Source organism: Diceros bicornis, chromosome 2, assembly GCF_020826845.1.
Source record: "Diceros bicornis minor isolate mBicDic1 chromosome 2, mDicBic1.mat.cur, whole genome shotgun sequence".
In the NCBI taxonomy this organism is placed as follows: Eukaryota; Metazoa; Chordata; class Mammalia; order Perissodactyla; family Rhinocerotidae; genus Diceros; species Diceros bicornis.
In genome coordinates this window covers 3,303,333-3,321,608 of record NC_080741.1, presented here as the reverse complement: position 1 = coordinate 3,321,608, position 18,276 = coordinate 3,303,333, and the positions used below count along the sequence as shown (strand labels likewise).

General features: G+C 38.1%; 1 protein-coding gene across 1 annotated transcript; it reads left to right on the top strand.

Annotated features, from left to right (window-relative positions):
• Positions 1-5,404: 5,404 nt before the first annotated feature.
• Positions 5,405-16,602, top strand: LOC131411743 (arylacetamide deacetylase). The gene is made up of 5 exons (XM_058550733.1): positions 5,405-5,542; positions 8,025-8,247; positions 10,393-10,462; positions 13,149-13,320; positions 16,006-16,602. The coding sequence occupies exons 1-5, from the start codon at positions 5,405-5,407 to the stop codon at positions 16,600-16,602; spliced, it is 1,200 nt and encodes a 399-aa protein (XP_058406716.1).
• Positions 16,603-18,276: the final 1,674 nt, after the last annotated feature.

The window sequence follows — 18,276 nt, the reverse complement described above, 5'->3', positions numbered from 1 at the left end:
AAAGAGTTCCTTTAATATTCTTTGAAGGGCAAGTCTGCAAGCAGCAAAGGCAGTCAGTTTCCATTTATCCAGTAATGACTACATTTTGCCTTCATTTTGAAGGATGGTTTTTCTGGATACAGAAGTCTTGCTTGACAGTGTGTTTCCCCCAGCACTTTGTATATATTATTCTACTGTCCTCTGCCTCCATTATTTCTGAATGAAAAGTCAGCATTCTCTTCGAGAATAGATTTTGTCTTAGTATCATGTGTAATTAGGTGATCACTTGCTTTTTTTAAAGGATTAGAATATGAAAAACTGCTATGCATTTTCAGTATATTTTATCACTTAATCCTCAAAAAATCCTATGATATAAAAAGCATTATGGTGACTCCAGTATACAGATGAAGAAACAAGGCAGAGAGATATTAACTTACACAAAGTCACTCAGTTAATCTGAAGGACAGAATTTAAACCGCATCTTCTGTCTCTGGAAGCCTCATTCCTATTCACTCTGATAGCTAATGATTGACTGGAAATCCAGTGATGGCAACTGTGTCCTTGAGACATCATACTTTAATTTTATGAAAACGTCTTGACACTCTGCCATTGATTCCCATTTACATCACTATATCACCTTTCCTCTCTAACTCTGCACTGCAGACTCTAGCTCACTGTTTCTATCCCCTGTTACACAATTTCCTCAGAACCACAGATTTATAACTGTCGTCATAACCGTAACTAATTACCGTGGAAGCTGGGAGCATCATCATATACGACGTCTTTAGCTTAAAACCAGACCAACACAGAGCTCTTACTTGGTTGACATAACAGCAGAATCCAACGAGTATAACAGCTATCTATGTTCATAGATCATAATTATGAAAACTGAAAAGAAAACACAATTAGGATACTAGTTAGAACTGATAAATTGATGGTTGTTTCCTTGAGCAGAAACCCTACAGCCAAGTTTTTATATTTCCATGGAATGGAAAATCTAGAGTAATGAACCCCACAGTTGTGTTTTTGTATTCCCTTAACTAAAACTCCGCTCTTCATTGAAAGGCGCCGGAGAAAAAAAATCTAACACTAGATTCATCATAGCTACAGATTGGGCGGTAGCAGAGTCTGTTGCCACCAACTGCTTCTGATTTACTTGGAGACTCACGGTTGCCTGGAGAACTGCACCTCACGTATGTCAGCAATTTTGTGAGTAAATTTTGAAAGCTACATTGTGAAGTTCTTGTTTTTTAGCTGCTTCTTTTGTTCTAACTGTTTCAGAAGAGTAGCTAAAAGGAACAGGTGAAAAAAGACTGGTGCATATAACTTTGACAAATGGGCATACAAATGCATTGCTTATTTGTGTTATCAGAGTCCAGACAGGAAATTGAAATCATGCTAAGTGTATCAAACAGAGGGAATTTGATACAGATAATTATCTATACAGGCATTAGAAGTTTAAAAAAGAAAATGGCAGAGGTTGGGAGCTACCAGAAGCAGCGAGCAGTCCTAGGGCTGGGTGAACAAAGGAAGAGTAAGTGATCAGACCCAGGTGTGCAGAAGGGCTGTGGCACATCTCGGGCTCAGACGGCTCCGGGATGCCACACGGCTGATGCGGATGCTGCAGGCGCTTGGACCTTCAGCGGGCAGGAGCCTGGCTCTCACTGGGAGTTCAGGGAGATGCTGGAGCTGGCGTGTCTCTGGCTATTAGAAAGCTGCCAAGAGAAACCAGAAGTAGGGAGAAGACTCCCTTTTCCTCTTTCCCAACTTCAAATTTCCTGCTGGTGCTTACCGTTGGCTGAAACTCACCAGCATCCAGAGGACAAGGGGGTTTGGAAACAGTCTGTAGAAGTCTAACCCTAGCATTACAGTTAGAAGAGTATAGAAAGGTGGGATATAATCAGAGATACAGTAAGGATATTGCTGTTATAAAATTAAATTAAATATAAAATATTTCCAGAAACTAAACACAAACTGAAGCTAATGAACCGAAGCACATATCACATTGGTAACATTACACAAAGAATGAATTTCTAGTGACTTTGTTGAGTACTTGAGGCAAGCGGATGAATTTAAGGTAGAAAGTACCATAAATAAATTTTAATGGTGATTTTACTGATTGCAGTAATGTTATTATGGATATTTTTGAGACAATTTCTTATATTTCAGGTAAAGCAAATATGAAATAATATCAGCAATAAAATTTTCAGGCTAATAAGGATATACAGCTAATGGATGCTGAACTAACTGCAAGCCCAGGTTGTCTCGTTTCAAAGAGAATATAGGATGGGCAAAGATATAATTCTACATCTAAGAAATAAATTCTTCATTAGTAATAAGAGACTATTATGGTAGAACAAGACAATTAGCTGTGTGCCTTTGGTGAGTTAATTAACCTCTCTGTGCAGCAGCTTCCTGATGTTTAATATGTAGACAATGTCAATTCATCAATGCTTGTGAGGAGAACTAAATGAGAAAACTGTAAATATGACTAATGTTAGCTATAATTATTATTTTTACTACTGATAATTTTATTTACCTGAAGAAACCAAAACTACTGAAGTATTCTTTGAAGAAAAGACCTCAGGAGACTTCCTTAAATGATGAGAACATGATCACCAGGGGCCAAAAAGGGAGATTCTATGACAAGTGAAACAGATTCAGCCATCTCAGGGGTGATAAACATCATCACGGAAGTAACACATCACCCCAGGAGGGTGGACACACCAGAAATTAGAGGGTGCTTGAACACGCAGAATCCAGAACGCGCACAAGCAGAAATGTCTTTGAGTCAGGCTCCTGGGTGACCACTGGTTTGTTGCATTAATTTTTAAAATCTACTTTAATATTGTTATTATATTGCTTCTACACCCAAATGAATGCAAGGAAAGTATAAAAAGTACCCATCAAATTTAACTGTTTTTTTCAGTATGCTGCTTAAAAACAATATACTCCATGGAGCGCTTTTAAAGATTTTTTATTTTCCTTTTTGCATATCGGTTTTCTAATCTTACAGCAATAGCACATAAAATTTTAGTAATATAAAATGCTTACTTGGAAAACTTTATGCAATTATAAAAATAAATAAATTAAGGAACAATCTTGTAGTGTTAAATTTAAAATAATTATAAACTCACATATTTTTTTAAACCTATATTTTCTAGCTCTGCAGGCTAAAATGGCCTAGTATCAATGAGTATTTCTAGCACCAATTTTTTTTTTTCTCTACTTTCATTCCCCACTAAAAGAAACCAGAACTCCTTGAAGAAATGGTTATGTCCAGGTCTCAGTCAGAAAAACCATGTGTGTATAAAAAGAAAGATAGAACAGGAGATACACCAAAGTGTCAACAGCGGTGATCTCAGTAACGTAGAGTGTGATTTATCATTATTTTCTTTTTGTGTTTCCAAATATTCTTAAATGTATATATACTAGATCTGGGGGAAAAAAAGGTTGGTTAGAAAGTTTTGAAACCAAGCACGAAGTTAAAAAATCTTCCCTAGAGCAAAAAAACTTTGAGATAAGCTTTGCTACCAGCAACTGTGTACACATTCAGCATAATCAAATGTTGTTCAAAACTAACCAGGTCCTTCTGTCCCTCCTTAGCACATGAGCGAGCTGTCTTTCTCAGGAAGTCATGGTCCAGGCATCAAGATTCAGTCTTCCAGGCCAAGTGCAGGCTGAAGATGAAAACTAACCAGAAAAGTCCAGAACAGTCAAGGGAAAAGAAATTCAGTCTTCAAGGCCACACACAGGCTGGTGGGAAGGCGAAACCAGCAAGGCCACACGCTCCCCTCCCCTACCTAAAACCCAGCCACATGCTCCCCCTCCCCTACCTAAACCCCAGCACACGCTTCCCCTCCCTTACCTAAACCCCAGCACACGCCCCCGGCACCTAAACCCCAGCACACGCTCCCCTCCCCTACCTAAACCCCAGCACACGCTCCCCTCCCCTACCTAAACCCCAGCACATGCCACCCTCCCCTACCTAAACCCCAGCACATGCCACCCTCCCTTACCTGAGACCCCAGCACATGCCACCCTCCCCTACCTAAATCCCCAGCACATGCCACCCTCCCCTACCTGAAACCCTAGCACATGCCCCCCTCCCCTACCTAAACCCCAGCACATGCCACCCTCCCCTACCTGAAACCCCAGCACATGCCCCCCTCCCCTACCTAAACCCCAGCACATGCCACCCTCCCCTACCTGAAACCCCAGCACATGCCACCCTCCCCTACCTAAACCCCCAGCACATGCCACCCTCCCCTACCTGAAACCCCAGCACATGCCACCCTCCCCTACCTAAACCCCAGCACATGCCACCCTTCCCTACCTAAACCCTAGCACACGCTCCCCTCCCCTACCTAAACTCCAGCACACGCTCCCCTCCCTACCTAAACCCCAGCACGTGCTCCCCTTTCCCCTACCTAAACCCCAGCACATGCTCTCCCTTCCCTACCTAAAACCCTAGGTAAGAACCCCTACCTTTTTTCCTTTGGGAGGTAACTCCCATCTCCTCATCTGGCTGCCTTTCGATAATAACAAACGTTCTTTCCTTGCCGCAAGCCTGACATTTCAGTTATTAGCCCTACTGTGAGACAGATAAACAAACTTGTGTTTCTGTTCAGTAACAGTTTTCTGCATACTTTTTTAGGCACTTGGATTTTTCTGGCTCCAATACTTGAAGTTACCTGACCTTGGCCAAGTTATTTAACCTTCTGAAAACTCATTCTGCTCATTGATGGGAAAACAATAATACTGGTCTCATATGTTTATTGTTTGAACTGACATAGATTACATGTGTAAATCAGTTAGCATAGGGCCTGGATCACAGAGTAAATGATTAATAAAAGCTTGCTACTACTGTTATCATTATCATCATCATTATTTCTATAACTCCCCTTTCAAAAAGTGATCAGACTTAATTGCTAATATTTTTCTTTCCTGCAAGATCTTGTAAATTCTGTAGGGGAGGGATCTTGTTTCCTACACTCTCATTTTAAAAATACGTCCATCTGTTTTCTCCTGTTCTATGATAACTTACTTTAGAACAGAGATCCTACATCATGTATATTTAATATTTAATACGGACTATTTTATTAGCATTAAAAGATTTTTTTCCCAAGTTATTGCTCAATCCCTGTTTGTTTACTGGAATACAAATAAGAGTGTGGTAGCTGGCAGAACTTATTGGAGTCTCTACGACTTGTTGAACCTTGAGCTCGTACTCAACGTGATTATTTATGGATAGCCAATGAAATGTAAACTTTATTATGCCAACCCCAAAACGAAGTGACTGACTCTATATTCAACAAGTAAGATAAAGCCTCTGGGTGGAACTGAAACTAAGTACACTATTCTGGCATATCAAGTAAGTTCACTCTCTGTGTTTCTGAAGACAGAGGGGCAGAGGAGCTACGTCATGGGAAGAAAATCACTGTACCTTCTGATGCTGGGGGTCTTCTTAGCATGTTATGTTTACACGCCTCTCCCAGAGAATATTGAGGAACCATGGAGGCTGATGTGGTTGAACACACATCTGAAAACTATAGTACATTTGGTAAGTTTGGGATTTTATTAATTAGTTGTGCATATGCAACCATTTGATCTGGAAAAGTAAGTTTTTCAGGATTTTTTTTTTAATTTGTTTTTTTGATTGATTGATTGATTCACCTTTTAAAAATAAATGCTTTATTCTTTGTCTATTGATTCTTCAGAAACATCGCTTTCTTGTTTGCTTGCTTGCTTTCTAGTTTATACATCAGAACCATGTCAAAAAATATCTAGAAAAACAAGCAAGGAGGCATTCGAGTAGCTTTTACTGAAAAACTCTTTGTTTCGGGAGCTTTAATGTCGTGAGAGTGGCGGTTGTTTGAAATTCTTATCTTAGATGTTCTTTGGTCTGTAATATTGTCAACAAGAGATCATCTGAATCTGTAGTGCTCTGCTAGTTCTAGACTTTTCTGCCATCATTTTGGGATCCAGAGTCTAGACTAAGGGCATGTAAGTTCCTTAGGAAATACCCTGTAAGCAGTCAGGTTGGCAGGTGCCCAGTGGTAACCATGAGAGTCATGACACGCAGAAATGGAAGGGGGGGACCCTGTGGTGTCATGGCATCTGGCTGCCTGCCTGAGTGGCTCTTGTGCTGACCTGTAAGAAAGGTGCGGGTCCCTGTGGCTTCTTGGGGATGTTTCACATTACTTCTTTGATTATTGTAGTCCCTTCATTTTTTAAAAAACCTCTTTCTAGAGATTGATCTTTTATTTCTCACATTCAACGACCCAAGTCCTATTGGGCAAACAAGGAGTCTGCCCCCACAGAGCTCCCATTCTAGCAGTGGAGAAAAATAACAAATTAGAATCAAATGAATGAATAATTTATGATCATGAGAAATGCCTTGAAGGAGTCAAGCAAGAGGAAAAGAGAGTCATTTGGGCAAACGACAGGGTTGGGGCTGTATGGTCAGAAAGCCCCTCTGGAGAGGAAACACTTGCTTAGAGAACAGAATGATGAAAAGGAACCAGCGACCCTAAGCGTTGGGAAAGAGTGTTCCAGCAAAGCCAGCAACAAGTGCACAAGTCCTGGTTGCAGAGTAGCGACAAGTTCAAGAAGTCACGTGAGACTCTGGGGTTGATGGGAAAGTTGTCATTTAGTCAGGGGAGCTGGGATGTCACGTCGTACGGGCTCTGTGGGCAAGGGCAGCAGGGTTAGATTTAGTTCTATGTGCAGGGTAGAGCTATTGGCAGTTTGCAAGAAGCAGAACAGTCGTTTTTCTCATATTTTCTTTCTTGGCTCCACAATTTGTGAGAGGGTCTTCATTACTGTCTCTGAGTCCTGCTATAATTGCTTTTTAAAAATTCATTTAAACAATCATATTGCTATCTTTTTGAGTTTTTCTTCTCCGGTAGCCTTTTTTTGCAGCCTGTCCACAATTTATGAATGTAATATATTTTTAGAGCTCTCAAAGGATACACATTTTTAAAATTGTTTCAATGTCTTTGCTCATTTCTGAATTACCTTTTTTGCTTGTTTGTTTGCTTGTCTGCTTTTTGGTGGTCAACTAGTCTCTTCATTTACCTTGTTTTTCCTGATCGGTTTGTCGGGCTTCCCACACATGTCTGGCACCTTTGAATAGCTATTTACACATTTATTTATTATGCTATGAACATTAAATCAGGAGTCAAAATACTGGATTTCGACCCTGGTAAATATCACTCACCAGCTGTGTGACTTTGAACTACTCGTTTAACTTTCCTGCACTCATTTTCCTCATCTCTGAATATGCTATATTGCCTACCTTGTGTGTAGGCCAGTCATTGATATTATTAAGATGAATACACATAAAAGGCTTAGCCACTGACTTGTCCTAGAGTGAAAGGATAGGACGCAGGAGGCAGGCTGGCCCTCCCTTTTTCTCCCACCCATTGCTTCACTCCCAAAGTGACCCAGATTTATAGCCGTATATCACTGCATTCATAAGAGCCTCCCCATCTCCAAGCTAAACCAGTTCCCCTGCCTGGAAAGGTTTTTTTCTTTCTTTCTTTGTTTTGCCAAATTCTTAAGAAAAGGTGTTATTTTTAAGACTCAGGTAAAATTGTACTTTCTGTTTGAAAACTCCTCTCCATTGGCTACTCCTAGGTAGCTTTTGCAGTCACCTGCTGTCTGCTCCCAAAGTATCGTGTGCAGAGCTCTGTGGAAGCATTTACATTGTTTTTTAACAGGTTACTTATCTGTCTTTCCCACTTACCTCTGAGGTTCTCGAGAAGAGCCTTTCTCGCGTTCCTCTGTGTAACCCTGAAGCTCAGTATAGAACCTGACGTATTTTGTGGAACAAGGACTAACTGAGTGCTCAACCTCCTTTTTAACAACCACTGTAGGCACAACCTCTGACTTCTGGTTCTCCTAAAAGGACCAGAGAGGGTTCCTGTACAAGAATTTGATTCATTTCATTTGAGCTTATTAAAAGATAATGTTCACTGGTTCATAGATCTCTTTGACATTTGGAACTTGAATTCTAAGATGAGTGTGAATTTCACTTTCAGGCTACATTTGTTGAGCTGCTGGGACTTAACCATTTTATAGATTCCATGATGATTGGTATGAGTTTTAGTGAAGTTCCACCAACCTCAGATGAAAATGTCACTGTGACTGAGACAACATTCAATGACGTTCCCGTCCGTGTATATGTGCCAAAGAGGAAGTCAGAAGCACTGAGGAGGGGCATGTTTTACATCCATGGTGGTGGCTGGTGTTTGGGAAGTGCTGGTAAGTGAATGCTTTGAAAAATCTCTGTCACTGAGATGGTTTGCAAACATTTTATTAGAAAATAATGTCTCCAATAGGTATACAACGCCCTCCTGCTAGGACGCTGCAATCTCTTTAGTCTTCTCTTGCTTTGTTCTCCTGGCTGTTTTACTCTTCCTTGAAGCTTCAAATCATTCTCTTTCACATATGCTTTTCTTGTCAACCCAGGTGGAATTGAGAAGTCAAATGTTTTCATGTTTGTTACAATGACTCTAAGAGAACGTCCTTTGATATTTCTGTCTTTCTCCCTCTGATATTAGAGGACCAGCTAACGTGTTAACCCATTTACTCACATATTTGCTACATCCCTGGCAACATTCTAGGAGCTCTGGATCTGTCTCTTTGAACAGACAAGACTCCCTGCTTCTTGGGGCTTACATTCTAATAGAGACAGTTTCAAAATCAGTCAACAAATAAAAAAATCATTCAGTGCATTACAAAGTGATAAATTTAGCAAATAATAGACCAAAGTGATCAAGATTGAGTGTGGGGGTTGCAAATTTCTTGACGAATGGAATTACAGTAGAAAGAGGACCCTATTCAGAAGTGGAAGCACTGGGGTAAAGGTCCCATTTGTGTGACTTTGAGAAAATCACCTCACCCTTCTGAGTTCCAGAGTGCTTGATACTCATCTGCTTGCCTCAGATGAGTGGGCTAGAGATCACCTAAGGGAATGGAGATTAGATTGGGTCTAATTAAGAGCTCTGAGTTCCAGAGAGGAAGAATAAATTTGTCCAAACAAGAAATGTTACAGGCTTGAAATTAAGCAAAATTTTCAATTGATGTGGGAAGTTAGGAGGGAAGGAGAGAAGAGGAAAAAGAGAGGGAATCTAAGATGATTGTCTTGCTTATGAAGGGAGGACTAGGAGGGTGAGGGTAGATCCCTGAGGAACAGAGACGTAGTGTTGGGTGAAAGAATAAGCAACCAGCCAAGCACTGAGAAGTGGCCAAAAAGGTAAAAAAATGAAAAGAAAGCCAAAGGAGGTGAGGGTCTCAAGAAAGAAAGATTAATAAAAAGTATTGAATGGTACAGAGATACCAAGTAAGGAAGGAAGTACGTCTTTTGAATGTTGAACTTTTCACGACAATATTGTTGAGGACAGATTTGATGGAATATTCACAGAGAAACAATTGCAATAAGCAAAAAGTGAGAGGAAAGGAAATGATAAGAATGATTGCTGGCCTTAAAGGGACTTAGTTGTGAAAGGAATAAGCAAGAGAATGGTAGATTGTAAAGAGAGTTAAGTAAGAGCATTTTATTTTATTTTTTTATGTGGAAAGACATGAACAAGTTGGTAGACAGAAGGAAATGAAGGCACTAAATAGAAATGTGTTAGAATAAGTGGTCTGGAAGTGTAGACAAATGAGGAACATCCAGAAGAGATAAGAGGGAAGGAGATTCAGAGCATTGGTAAGCCTTGGATGTGGATAGGAGGATTGGAGGCAGATAAGAAGAGCATCAGTCTTCCTCCTAGACAGGAGAAAAAGAGGCAAAGACAGGTCTCAGCTAGATACGTCTTTAGGGTAGTGGTGTTAGATGCAAGCTGTAAGTGAGGGAGTTCCAGCTCCGGGTTTTAAGGGAGCATAGTTCTACCCCCCTTATTTTCAGATGTTTTTCTATGGTCCATGCAGATTTAGGGGGTCCTTCTATGTTACCACGATTCTGTTTATATCTCCTTGGCTCACTAGTCTAACAGCACATTGGTCAAGTCAGTGAGTTGTCTTTTTGTCTTAAATACCCATCACCTAACAGAGCCAAATCAATATCTCTTCCAGTAAGGGAGATGGGATTAGTCTTCCAGAGAGTGAAGCTAGGCAAAGACAAAATTTGCAGGACAAAAGATAAAGAGACGAAGAGCAATTAGTAGGTTCAGTGTGAAACTCAAGTTCTACTGAGTTGTGGGTGGGCAGTTACCTATGGATGTGTTTCCTATGGATTAATCCTTTAATCCTATGGATTAAATTTGTCTCCCTGGTATTTCAGTTTGGACCCGTTGGAGAACTCTCAGAATATAAACCAAGCACAACAGAATTTTTGTGGAGGAAACATCCTGTCTTCATTTGTCCATTCTTACTAATGTTCTGCTTTTTTTCGTTTTATTTCAGCTTTACAAAATTATGACCTACTGTCAAGATGGACAGCGGACAGACTTGATGCTGTTGTCATATCAACCGAGTAAGAACCGTGCTGCTTGTTTTCAGAACCGTTGCCTTACCAACATTCACGCAACTGTGTTGGCTGATGCGTGATTATGCCAAAAATCAATTTTTCTCAGATAAGATTAAGTAGGTGATAGAAAATGAAGGCTAAACTATCGGATCAGAGTCAAGAAAAAAATATGTGTATATGTGTGTGTTTGTGTTTTTCAGGCAGGAAGGAAGAGCAAAAAGTAAAGTTTTTTTTCTTCCACATAAATTTTCGCTGTATTATCCATGGACATAACTACTTGGACTTCATTTCTTCTCAATGTTTAGCTGACAATCTTTAGGATGAATGCCTTGGTGTCAGAGAATCATCTATAAAAGTGCGTCATAAATAATTCCTGCTTATGTGGTCATTGTGAAGACAAAGTGGTAACATTGAAATGGACTCAGCCCAGTGCCTAACACTTGATGAGCCCAAACAATTAAAATGTATTACAAAATTAAACAAACCAAGCCAATGAGTTAGTGTAAAATAGCATGTTAGACCAATAATCCACATTTGAAAAAAACACTCAGGGAGAGTAAAATCAGGGGTGAATTGCCAGGTAGACTATGTCAGAGCCACATACACGTATTGAAACTTAAACTTCAGAAAATGAAGGAAAAGTTAAGAATTAATAGTCATGGCCATTTATCAAGGGAACTCATTAAGTTGAATAAAAATTTTAAAAATCCAAGCTTATGCTAAGTTTTGTATTCCAACTTTATTTTTAAAGATGATTTTCTTCAAGACAGCAAGTCAAATGACACTGTAAGACATACACCTATGTTTGATTCATTAACTTACTAAAAAGTCACACATACTTAAAAATAAAATATGCTTTTAAATTTTTATGCAAACACAAGCCTTGCCTTTGAATATACTTCTTTCATTTATATTAAAGATAAATGACACTATAAAAATTAGTTAATTTTAACTCTAAAATTAAAATGGCGAATAAGCACATGAAAAGATGCTCAACATTGTTGGCCATCAGATAAATGCAAATCAAAACCACAATGAGATACCATTTCATACCCACTAGGATGATTATAATAAAACAAATAGATAATAAGTGTTAGCAAGGAAATGGAGAAATTGGAACCCTCCATACTGCTGGTGGGAATGTAAAAAGTACAACCACTTTAGAAAACATTTTGGCAGTTCCTCAAAAGGTTAAACACACAGTTAGCATATGACCCAGCATTTCTGCTCCTAGATACATATGCAAGGGAAATAAACACAAACATCTACAAAAACTTGTACATACATAGTAGCATTATTCATAAAACCCCAGAAGCGGAAACAACCTGATGTCCACTGACTGATGAATGGATAAATAAAATGTAGTATATCCATACAATTGAACAATGAATACTAATCGTCAATAAAAAGGAATGCTATAACACACATAAACCTTGAGATTAGTATGCTAAGTGAAAAGCCAGTCACAAAAGGCCATATATCATCTGATTCCATTTATATGAAATGTCGAGAGTAGGCAAATCTACAGAGACAGAAAGTAGCTTAGTGGTTGCCTAGGACTGGAGGTGGGGGGTGATGGGAAATGAGAAGTGAATACTAATGGATACAGGGGTTATATGGGGCAATGAATATGTTCTAAAGTTGATCAAGATGATGGTTGTTATGATGCTCTCTCTAAATACACCGAGAATCATTGAATTGCTTTAAATGGGTGAGTTTTATGGTGTGTGAATTATATCCCAACGAAGTGGTTATGTTAAAATTAAGAAAAAATATGTGTGTGTATATATATATGTACTTTTTAATCCAAAATATATGAACATCTACCAGTTAATAGAAGTATAGGGGGGAAGCTCAAAGAGACAACGTACAGAAAAAGATATCCAAGTCACCAATAAACACATGAAAAGTTAGTGTACATCAGGAAAGTACAAAGTAAAATGATAAGGACATACGTCTATACACCCAATATTCTAGCTAAATTAAAAAGACATAAAATAACAAGCATTTGTGAGAATATGTGTTAATGGGTGCTTTCATAAACTTCTGGCTCAAGAATAACTCGGTACAACCACTTTGCAAAACTCTTTGCCAATATTAAGTAAAGCTAAGCATATATGCATAACTCTGTGACCATCAATAACACTTACAGGTATATAGCAACAGAAATACATACACATGTTCATCGAAAAACATGTACTAGAATGTTCATAGCACCACTGTTTGTGAAAGCCCGAGAGTGCAAACAACTAAAATGCCTGTCAACATTTTAACGGATAAGTGAATTGTGACATAGTCACACGATAGAGTACCCTACGGGAAGATGGAAGCACACAGCAAAGGGGACAGGGCTCAAAAGCATAATAGTGAAAAATGGAAGCCAGATACATGGGAGTACATGCTATATGATTCCATTGATCGAAAGGGCAAAACCAGGCAAAATTACTCTATGCCGTGTGTCAGGTTAGCAGATACTTCAGGGGTTGGGGAGATTGAACGGAAGAGAGGTTAAGGGAGGGCTCTGGGGTGCTGGCGATGCTCTATTTCATAGTCCAGGTTTTGGCTATATGGCTGTGTTCAGTTTGGAAACTGAAGTTGTACACTTAAGATACGTGCCCTTCTGGCGTGTATATTATGCTTTCATAAAAAGTAAAAATATAAGTGACATGAAAAGCATGTTTTCTCTCCACAGCTACAGATTAGCCCCTAAGTATCATTTCCCAACTCAATTTGAAGATGTATATAATGCCTTACGGTGGTTTTTACAAGAAAAAGTTCTTGCAAAATATGGCGTGAATCCTGAGCGAGTTGGTGTTTCTGGAGATAGCGCAGGAGGCAATTTAGCTGCAGCAGTAACGCAACAGGTATGATGCTCGTCATTTCTATGTTTTTTTTTTTTCAGATAGTCTACTTATAAACAGTACATACATATATTAAAATGTAAATGCAAATACAGATGGTCCCCAACTTATGATTATTCGACTTAACGATTTTTAGACTTTATGATGCTGCGAAATCGGTATGCATACAGCAGAAACCATACCGCGAATTTTGAATTTTGATCCTTTTCTGGGCTAGCGAGCATGCGGTACCATATTCTCTTGTGATGTGGGCAGTGGCAGCCACAGTTCCCAGCAGCCAAGTGATCACAAGAGTAAAGAACCAATACACTAACAACCATTCTGTACCCAGACAACCATTCTGCTTGTCACTTTCAGTACAGTATTCGATAAATTACATGAGATAGTCAACACTTTATTATAAAATAGACTTTGTGTTAGATGATTTTGCCCAACTGCAGGCTACTGTAAGTGTTTGAGCACATTTCTGGTAGGCTAGGCTAAGGTAGGACGTTGGGTAGGTTAGGTGAGTTAAATGCATTTTCAACTTAATATTTTCAACTTACAATGGATTTTTCAGAAAGTAATGCCATCGTAAGTCAAGGAAGACCTGTATAAGGGTAGTGATTTGGGGGGAAATATTAAAGAGAATATTGAAAAGAAATGCCTAAAATATCAAAATGTGAATCTCTGCTCCTGTCATAGATTCTTTTCTTTCTTAATGAAATAATAATTCTCTACATAGTTGATTTAAACTTACATGTGTGTCAGTAAAATGTGATACTTGTGGGGTGAATGAGGTTATATACTTGTGAGACCAGATAATGATCTTACCACCCTATTAGAGTTTCAAATGGATTCAATAATCTTCAGTGGAGTATTCCTGTATTGCCAGAATAATCATGCTACTTTTAGAAACTTAACAGAACATTCAAAAATTTCTATGCCATTTACAAAGGAGAAATATAGAGTATTCAAAAAATTTCTTTGCTTATATAAAATTAGTTGTTTTTATCTGTCATTTAATAATAGTAATATAATAATAATAATAGATAACACTTTCTATCCAAGATTATATGTAAAATGGGTTTTATTTCCTTGAACAGGAAAAAAAAACTGCTATTGATTGTTTAAAATCTAGGGGCCGGCCCAGTGGCGCAAGTGGTTAAGTGCGCGCTCTCTGCTGCGGCCACCCGGGGTTCGCCGGTTTGGATCCCAGGCGCACACCGATGCACCGCTTGTCAAGCCATGCTGTGGCGGCGTCCCATATAAAGTGGAGGAAGATGGGCATGGATATTAGCCCAGGGCCAGTCTTTCTCAGCATAAAGAGGAGGATTGGCAGATGTTAGTTCAGGGCCGATCTTCCTCACAAAAAAAAAATAAATAAATAAAATCTAAACTGTTTTTCCATTTAGTAGCAGAAGCCAGAGGGGGAAGCTACCTATGAACTACAGGTGTAGAAGTCTGGATTTTACTAGTTGACTTTAATTATAAAGGAACTATGAATTTAAAGCAATTAAAAAACATTGCTTTTATTTGTTTTGTTGATTATATTTAGTTATAATTATTTTACACTAAAAAAATGTTTTGGCCGCTAGAGTTTCTTGGACAATATTTTCAAAAGGGAAGAATATTATAGTGAGACTTTGCTCCAACCGCAATATAGAACAGGAGTTTAAAACTTCCCAGGGTGGATTTCTGATCATTGCCATAGGTTTCATAATATAGCAGAAAAAACACTAAATTAGACGTCAGGAGACTTGGATTTTCTTAAGATGCAGTAATTTCTAGATATGATGTTGGCCAGTTTACTTAATCTCTCTAAGAGAGATTTCCTCTCAGCTATGAGGCAGAATTTAAATAAAAATATCTGGTAACCTGTAATGATGTTTAGAAATGGTCTCCAAAGTGTCCAAATGGCTATTTTTATCATTATAGTTGCAATATGGATAAACACTAAGATTTGCAAAATATATGAGACATCCAATAATATCTGTATTTTTATGTAGAAGTTAAATACATTTTTTACAATATAATATATTATGCATCTGGAAAACATATAAAACTGCATTTTAAAACATATGTCTTCAAAACTTAAAATCTGTTTTCAAATTTTTATTCTAACTTATGGATCGCTGTTGTGGCCACTCTGGTATTTGTGCACCTCTCTTTGCAGACCATGACCTTTACAAATATTATCACATTAGGCCTGATATAGGAAAGCATGATTTTAATAGAATGTTTCATACAGAAAGCCTGCCCAAATCATTTAAAATAGTATGTCCCTCTAGCATCAAAGCCAGGTCAGAAGTCTCTATTAGGTGATCCTTTCTTTCCATGGCAAAGCCTGTTGCTGTACTAGGATATTTTAATAAACTCTTACATTAACAAAAGAGTAAAAAGGTCAAATTTATGCAGTTCTTCTGGTTGTCATTCTTGGCAGACAGGGTAGGGCATTAACTTTCTAATTATTGCTTAGATCTTTTTGCATTATCAATGAGGAGTACAAGAGAGGTGATTATCCTTAAGTCAAAAGTACCTTTTAATTAAAGAATATCTAGTTCTAAAAGCTCATTTTGGATATTTGAAATTTTGTTGAGATGGTATACTTTCTGAGATTATGGATTCATCTATAGATTATTTTGTTACATTTATTTTATTGTTTTAAAATGAAAATATTTTGTGCAAGTAATCTTAATTATTTCTCAGCTCTTAGGTGATGTGGATGTCAAGATCAAACTCAAGGTCCAGTCTTTAATTTATCCTGCCCTTCAGCCTCTTGACTTAGATTCACCATCGTATCGAGAAAACTCAGATTTTTCCATTCTGTCAAAATCACTCATGGCTAGGTTCTGGAGCGAGTATTTTACTACAGATAGATCACTTGAGAAAGCCATGCTTTCCCACCAGCATGTTCCTGTGGAATCAAGTCATCTGTTCAAGTTTGTTAATTGGAGTTCCTTGCTCCCTGAGAGGTTTATAAAAGGACATGTTTATAGCAATCCAACTTATGATAGTTCTGAGTTATCAAAAAAATACCCAGGCTTTCTGGATGTGAGAGCAGCCCCCCTGTTGGCTGATGATGACAGGTTGCGTGGTTTACCTCTGACCTACATCATCACCTGTCAACATGACGTGTTAAGAGATGATGGAATCATGTACGTCACTCGCCTTCGGAACGCTGGAGTCAGGGTGACCCATAACCACGTTGAGGATGGATTTCATGGAGCACTTTTATTTCTGAATTCTAAAATTAGTTACAGGATGATAAATCAGTATATTAGTTGGCTAAGTGAAAATCTATAGTAAAATATTTATCAATGATATATTTTAAAAATACAGTAAATCTCAAAACATCAGAAAATCTAGATGTTAGAAATTGGCCTTTCTTGGTCTCTGTAAGGTCCACAAATAGCATAATAATTCTTTTCTGTTTTTCTTTTTTACTCTGAAGAATTTCATCCAATTTTCCACGTTGTGTATCTGCTAGTTCTATGAGATTTTTTCCTCTTACAAATATAATCTTACTTTTTAAAATATCTTATTTTCTTGTATATTCTCTTTCTATGTGTGTTGGATACTATTTACAATTTCAGGAGGATAAATGCAAGCATATATTGCTCACCTAAGTAATGTTAACGTTTTAATCAACGTACACTTAGGGTCTGAAACCTTCCTAATCACTGATTTAAGTGTCAACTCTTCAAAAGTAATTGCCTCAATGCAATGTCATTTTATTATCACTGTAAATTGTTCTTTTTCTGTGCAACAACTCTAGAATCCAGGTACCAAGTGTTACACTATTTAATGCTAAAAGTCACTGTGGTACTCTGGGAAACTAGCTGTTTTATATTTTGAGAGAAGTTAGAGAAACTGAAGTTTGGTAAAGATTGAAGAGGCCTTTGGGACAGGTAATGACCTAGTAACAGCCAGAGACTACAGATGTGGAAACAACTGACCAATGATAGAAAAAGCACAGAAAAATTTAATCTGTAAAAAGTCCAGCTTGATTGCAGGGAGGAAGGCAAAATAAAATGGATTGTATTTCAAGGCTGGGCAGAACTATTTGTGTTGACCATGAGCTGTGTAACATACTCTAAATATGAAGAAGCATAGCCACGGGCAGTCTTCAAACGGTGCAGGAGCTCCACTTAGCCATCAGGACAAGGCCCCTTCTGTCTTTGTACTTCAGCATACTCAGTGTCTGTGTTTTTGTTCATACCCGTTATTATTGTGCTTTTGAGTATCACCTGAATAGCCTATCTTGGCAGAGGTGGGGTATGGCAAACGCTGAGTTACATTTGAGGCTATTCCATTTTATCAAGAAACCAGTAGCTATCTCAGAAGCTCCAACTAACAGACTTCTCATATTTTGTTTTCTAGGACTGAGTCACAAGAAATTTTGCAAAACAGAAATTTTGTAGTTGGGCAAATTACATTTTCTTATGCTAAGGAATAAGAAAATAACAGGCAACTAGCAGAACATGCTACACGTAGCTATAGCATTAAATTGTCAAAAAGCAGTTGTGGGATAATTTTCTGAGTAAATAAGTAAGGAGAGTTTAATATATATATGTTGGATCTATGGTCCCAAAGGGATCATTGCTGTACCATGTACAAACAAAAGAATGTGTTGATTGCTTTGAAATAAACTCTCGAATTCATCCATGGCTGGTACTTGCTGTTCTTTCCTCTGAACCCTCCTCAAGGGAGGAGGCAAGACACTAATATAAATGCTTACGAGCAAACATCTTATTGACTAGAGAGCTGGGGACTCAAATATCATCTATGATATTTTCACATAACAAATATTCTCTGTGACAATTAAAGTCATGGGAGTATAAAGCAGTCAATTTACTGAGATTTGTGAAACTAACCTTCTAAAAGTTTTCACTATATCTTGATAATAACAATAACATTTTTAGATCAGTTTAATTTTTAGTAAAATTGAGTGGCAGCGATGTAATTTTGAAACGGCAT

What these genes read in the sequence shown, in the direction of transcription:
- LOC131411743 (XM_058550733.1), top strand. Translation starts at nt 5,405, where the DNA reads ATGGGAAGAAAATCACTGTACCTTCTGATGCTGGGGGTCTTCTTAGCA. An exon ending in CTGGTGTTTGGGAAGTGCTG is followed by an intron (nt 8,248 to 10,392) that starts GTAAGTGAATGC and finishes GTTTTATTTCAG; the next exon opens with CTTTACAAAATTATGACCTA. An exon ending in CTGCAGCAGTAACGCAACAG is followed by an intron (nt 13,321 to 16,005) that starts GTATGATGCTCG and finishes ATTATTTCTCAG; the next exon opens with CTCTTAGGTGATGTGGATGT.